This window comes from Odocoileus virginianus, chromosome 17, assembly GCF_023699985.2.
Source record: "Odocoileus virginianus isolate 20LAN1187 ecotype Illinois chromosome 17, Ovbor_1.2, whole genome shotgun sequence".
NCBI lineage: Eukaryota > Metazoa > Chordata > Mammalia > Artiodactyla > Cervidae > Odocoileus > Odocoileus virginianus.
The window spans coordinates 24,610,137-24,616,433 of NC_069690.1; the positions used below are offsets into that span (position 1 = coordinate 24,610,137).

A 6,297-nucleotide genomic window follows, 5' to 3' on the forward strand; every position below is an offset into this window, starting at 1 on the left:
GTGATTATTGCATTTAGCCCAAATTTGCAATAGCTTCCTCTCTTTAATCACTTTGAAAGTGTTTCAAATTCCCTTCCTACGTGACTGAAATCAAAGTGGCACCTGTGAAGGCAGAAAGCCTGGCTGCCAGTGCGAGGTGGAGATGTAAAACAGTCAGGCTTTGAAGGGGAGAAATTATGTCTTTCTTAATTCCTTTTACCCTATAATTACCAGGCACGACCACGTGGGTTAACAGCAAAAATAACTTGCACAGAAAGATGTCGTCTGTACAGTCCTGGTTCAAGACCTCATGGGAGACCCCCAGGGGATGCTCCAGGGGAACCCCCACCCAGGCACCTTCCTCCCCAGCTCTCCAAGGCCACTGACCCCCAGCCAATGAGGGTCAATTAAGAGGTGTCCTTTTTGCTGCCTCCTCCACCCCTCTCGACAGCATCTGACTGTGATCCCCTTCTTCTCCCCTTTCCTGGTCCAGCACCCCTTTGGCCGTTCTCCTTGTCTCGCCTCCACCCTCAGTCTCCTTTGCAGTCTCCCTCCTCCTCCCTTTGACCACCGGGCCCCGCCCCCAGGCAAACTGGCCTCCTTAAGGTCCTCACAGCATCTCTCTTCACCTCTTCTGCTCCCTTTCCTCTTTCTTTGCTTGTTTCTCCTCCCTCCCCTTCACTCCCACCGTTCCAGAGAGCACACCTACCCTGAAGACCCTCAAACCAGCCTCCCCACCATGATCTCCAGACTCCAGGACCTCCAACACCCAGATATTGGCTCAGTGTCATCACGCTGGGATGCCCTGCTGAGTCCAAACCAGCTCTCCCAGACTGCCTTCTCCCAGCCTAAAAATCCACTACCAAGATCAAAACTTGTGAAACTCCTCCATCTTCTCTTTCTCCTGAGTCCAGATCCAATCCCATCCAATATCACCCATGCAAGAGATATTGCAGTATGGTTTAGAGGAAATTGTAGGAATTTTGGAGTCATATGAACCCAAGTTCTGGTGGTGAACTTGGGCCAAGTCATTTCAGTGTCCTTATTTATAAAATAGCAATGATACTTTCTGCCACCAAGAAGACTTTCTTTTTTTTCTTGGTCATGCCACTTGGCTTATGGGATCTTAATTCGCTGACCAGGGATTGAACCCAGACCCTTGACAGTGAAAGTATGGAATCCTAACCACTGGACAACCAGGAAATTCCTGAGTCATTTTTTTTAGAACTAAATAACATAGTATCTGAATATGGTTCATACATTCTCCCTCTCCCCTTCCTGCTGCCTCTACCCTGGTACAGGCATCATTTTTCACCAAGTCAATGGCAACAATCTCAGAACTGGTCTCTCTGCCTTCAGACATTCCTCTTCCCACCCATCAGCCAACCCACTGCCAGAAACTTCTTCTTGAAACTCATTTCTGACCATGTCACCCTGCTCAGAACCCTCAGCTGCTGCCTGTGGTGCGAAGGTTAAATTCCAAAGCATAAGCAGCCTAAGTTGGATGGAGTGAGCAGGACACTGAGTGTGGAGTCCTCCAAACTAATTCCAAATCCTCACTCCCCAACTAATGAACAGTTTAGACTTTGGTTTCTACAGTTTGATAAGACTAATATTTCCTAACTCACAAGATTCCTGTGGGGATTAAATGAAAAAGCCCGGGAAAGCACCTGCCAGAGTTTCATAGTAGGTGTTTAGCAGATTCTGGTTCTCTTTCCCTCTCTCTGCTCACCTCTCCCAAACCCTTTGTGGGGGGCAAGAGGGTAGGTGGTGATGGACATTGTGCTTCAACCTTCATTATCAAAGTTTTTTCTTTTTTAATCTTTAAATAAAACCTCTGGATGACAAACAGCAAAATTTGGCTGTCACCGGAGGAAACCTACAGCTATAAGCCACACTGATGAAAGCAAATAAATCCTAAATATTGACCACCTGCCTCCCCATGAGAATCCAAGCCAGGCAATGGGGACAAGACCCTAGATTAACGAACATCTCAGAGTGGGGCATCTCAGAAGGGGGCATCTCAGAGGGGGGCCCACCCTTGGGCGAGAATTCCTACAGGGGATTAAGTAGTAGTTGACTTAATTGCCTGATTCACTAAAAAAGTTACTTAGATGCCTATTTTTCCCTAAAAAAATGTTTATATACTGTTCACAGTTTCATGCCATAGATCCACAGTTTGGGAAGAAAATGTCTACGGTTCTTGCTTTTTCTTCTGAGAAAAGTCATTTTCATCTAAGCATTTTTTCAGGTTGCTACCTCAGGGTTCACTATTAGAGCCGTGATCTCAGTTTCCATCCTGACTTGCCATCCTTAATTGCTCTGTAGAGAGTTGCCCTCTTGGCATCCACAAAACTTCCCTCCTTCTTCTCTACCAACAGCTCGCCAGCCAGACCTACATCCATCCATCCTTCCACTTTCCCCCACCACCCTTTTTAATTGGACTTCTACAGGTCTTTGTTTTTTTTTAACTATGTTAAAAGACACATAACATAAACCTTCTAGCATTTCTCCTTAGAGGGAGCTATCTTCCAATTTAAAAAAGAGAGTGGGCCATCTGGCATTTTTCCTGATAGAACTCTGTCTCTTTGCCCAAGAAAAGAGGGCTGACCCATCACACTGTCTTCTCAGAGATCTGTCTCTGTGTTGAACTGGGTGGGGGGATGGAGGGGGAGGGGGGGGACACACCCTGGAGAGGGTCCACCCCTCAGCATTTGTCCTTAGAAAAAGCTATCTCCAAGTCTGAAAAAGAGAAATAGACATCCTGCATTTCTCCTCAGAGGGTGTTCTCTCCGGTCTGAAAAAGTCTGACCATTCAGCATTTGTCTTCATTGATTGAAACTGTCTCTTTTTTTTAAAAAAAATGTTCTTTCCCTCCACAGTTTTCCCCCATAGAGTGCTGGTCCTCTGTCTTAGCCCAAGGGCTTGACATCTAGCATTTCCCCTCATACAGCTCTGTTCCTCTCTTTGAGAAAGTCAGCTGGCCATCCCAAATGTTTCCTCACAGGGTGCTGACTCTGACTGAAAAGGAGGTCCGAGGCTATAGCATTTCTCCTCCTAGATCTCTGTTTCTCCCTCTTAACGATCAACATTTCTCTGCATACAGTGCTGTTTCTTTGTCTGAGGAGGACTGGTGACCCAGCCTCTCTCTTCACAGAGCTCTGTCTCTCTGTCAAAAAAGGAAGGCCAAATTCCTGTGATTTCTCTTCACAGGGTGATGCTTCTGTGTTGGAGGAGGAGGCCCAAGTCTCTGGCATTTTTCCTCAGAGAGGGTTGGTTCCTTGTCTAAAAGAGGGAGTTGGCCATTCAGCATTTCTCTTCACAGAGAGATGCCTCTATCTTTTTTTTTTCTTTTCAAGAACCAAAAGAAATTTATTTACAAAATTTCTTACTTGACTGGTGGTGAGAACCAACAAACCATCAACTAAGACCCCACTACTTCAAGTCAGTTCACACAAGAGAACAACCACTGCAGTTTCTGATAATTAGGCCAGAAAGATGTCCTTCTGCATATCCTTCCACTAAAAAAGGAGATATTAATACATTTGACCACAGGGACCTGTGCAAGTAGCAACATGGTACTTGCAGACTCACGAATCATACCTTCTAGAGTGCTGTTCCCTGACTACCTCACATAGCTGTTTCACTACTTTTGTTGATTTCTTTGTAGGCTTCTTTCTCTTTTTCTTCTTCTCTGCTGTTGGCTCCTTTGTCTCCTCCATTGCTGGCTTCTTTCTCTTCTTTGTCCTTAATACCAGTATAAACTGCTTTGTTATAACCTTCTCGATTCCGAGCAATTTCAATGGCAAAAAATTGTATCCTGGGTGCAAAGATGGTGTTTTCTTCAGTGTAGCCCTGTGAACAGTTCAGTCGCAGCAAAGTACCATAGTTGAAGTCTTCCACAATCCCATCGAACTTCAAGCAGAATGGCCTCCACTTCTCTTTAGCTGTTTCTGATTTGAGTTCTTCTGGATCCAGTATATCTATCCTGAGATTCTTAAAATTTTCCCGAAACTCAGAATAGATTTGGTCATCCACTTTGGTGAGTTTCAGGAACTGTGGGTCAACTGATGAAATCAGTTTGTAGTAGATTTCAGCATGCTGCATTGTTCTCATGGCCCAAGCCACCTCGATATCAGGATCGTTGCCATAAGACTCGGCTGGGAGAGAAAGAGCATGTGCCACTGACACCAGTTCCCCGGAAACCAACTCCTCAGTTCCATCGGTCGCCTCCATGTTGCAGCCCACAAAGCGTGGTCCCACTTCTCTGAAAATGACTTTTGCCGTACTCCTTCCTCGGTTTTCAGTTGGTTGAAAACGGAGGGCGGGCAAGAGCGACTTCCATCCGCCTGCGCCTGCGCCTGCGCCTGCGATGTCTCTATCTTAAGAGGAGGGTGACACTCAGGCATATCTCCTCACAGAACCCTGTTTTGCTTTCTAAAATAAAAGGCCAGCATTTGGCATTTCTCCTCATTGTGCTCCATTCCTGTGTCAAAAAAGGAGGATCAATCCCAGGGCATTTCTCCTCTTAGAGCTCTGACACCATGTAGGCGAAGGAGACCTAGGCATCGGGCATAGTCTTCTCAAGAGCACTCTGTCTGTTTGTCTCTTTTTCTCTCCTTTTTTCTCTCTCTCTCCTTCTCTTTCTCCTCTCCTCTCTCTCTCAGTTGGAGTACTGACCATCAGACATTTTTCCTCATAGACTCCTGTGTCTCTCTCTGAGTTGGAGACCTGACCACTCAGAATTTCTCTTCAGAGGGCTGTCTGTCTGCCTGAAGTAGAGGGTCAGTCAACAGATAGACATTTCTCCTCAAAGAATGCTGACTCTCTGCCTGAGGTGGAAAACTGGCATTGAGGCATTTCTGCAAATAGAGGGCTGTCTTTCTGAGGTGAGGTCTATCCATCTGGAATCTCTCCTCATAGACTACTTTGTTTCTGTGGAGGGTGCTGGGCTCGCCATTGGGCATTTCTCCTCATGGAGAGCTGTCTTTCTCTTTGATAAAGCGTACCCAATCATCAAGCATTTTTCCTCTGTCAGAGCTATTTCTCTGTTGAAGGAGGAGGCCAAGCCCCTGGCATTTAACCTCACAGAAAATGAAAAAGAGAGCTGGACATGTGTCTTTCTTCTCAGAGTGCTTTCTCTCTGAAAAGAAGGCTGGCCGTTAGGGACTTGCCCTCATAAGGTGCTGTCTCTCTTTCTGAAGTCAAGCACTGGCAATCTGGTGTTTCTCCTCAGAGTGTGGTCTATCTGAGGTGGAGAACCGGGCAACAGGCACTTCTTATCACAAAGCTCTGTCTCTCTGTTTGAAAAAGTGACCTGGCCATCCCGAATTCCTCCTCATGGAGAGTTCACTGTCCCTGTCTGAAGAAGAGGGCTGGCTCTCCAGCATGTCTCCTCCCAAAGCACTTTCTCTGACTGAAGGGACAGTCCAACTCTCCTGCCTTTCTCCTCCTGGAGTTCTGTTTCTCTGTTTGACATGAAGGGTTGGCTATTAGGCATTTCTCCTCCTAGAAGTCTGTCTCTCTGTGGAAGTAGGAGGGCCAACCCTCTGGCATTTCTCTTTAGAGGGAGCTATCTGCCAATTTAAAATAGAGAGCTGGCCATCTGGCATTTCTCCTCATCGAGCACTGCCTCTTTGCCCAGAAAAGAAGGGCCAACGCACCACACTGCCTTATTTCTCTTAACCCAGCTCTTTCTCTGTCTCCATGTTGGGGTGGGGCTGGGGGTGGGGCACAAGGGGAGAGGGTTAGGATTGGCTCAGCAGGTAAAGTATCTGCCTGCAATGCAGGAGACACAGGTTCCATCCATGGGTCCAGAAGATCCCCTGAAGGAGGAAATGGCAACACACTCCAGTATTCTTTCCTGGAAAATCCCATGGACAGAGGGCTACTGTCTATGAGGTTGCAAAGAGTAAGACAGGACTGAGCAAGACTAAGCAAAAAGCCAAGTGAGACTAAGCAACAAAACACAACTGCATTTCTCCTCAGAGGGCTTTCTTTGTCTGAAAAAGGCTGGCCATTCCACATTTGTCTTCATAGATTGAGCACTGTCTCTGTCTACGGTTGGACATGACTGAAGTGACTTAGCACACATGCACACTTGGAAAGCCGTGGACGTCGGCTTTCCCTCCACGATTATTGCCCATAGACTGCTGGTCTTCTATCTGAGGCCGAGGGCCTGACATCCAGCATTTCTCCACACAAAGCTCTGTCCCTCTGAAAAAGTCAGCTGGCCATCCTGACTGTCCCCTCACAGGTTGCTGACTCTGACAGAAAAGGAAGTCCAAGACTGCAGCATTTCTCTACTAGAGCGCTGTT

At 46.8% G+C, this 6,297-nt stretch overlaps 1 protein-coding gene across 1 annotated transcript; it reads right to left on the reverse strand.

Moving 5' to 3' along the window:
- Positions 1 to 3,295: 3,295 nt before the first annotated feature.
- LOC110150144 (protein PBDC1-like) lies at positions 3,296 to 4,318 on the reverse strand. The gene has a single exon (XM_020912994.2). The coding sequence runs from the start codon at positions 4,213 to 4,215 to the stop codon at positions 3,610 to 3,612; it is 606 nt and encodes a 201-aa protein (XP_020768653.2). The 5' UTR covers positions 4,216 to 4,318; the 3' UTR covers positions 3,296 to 3,609.
- Between the last annotated feature and the right edge of the window lie 1,979 nt (positions 4,319 to 6,297).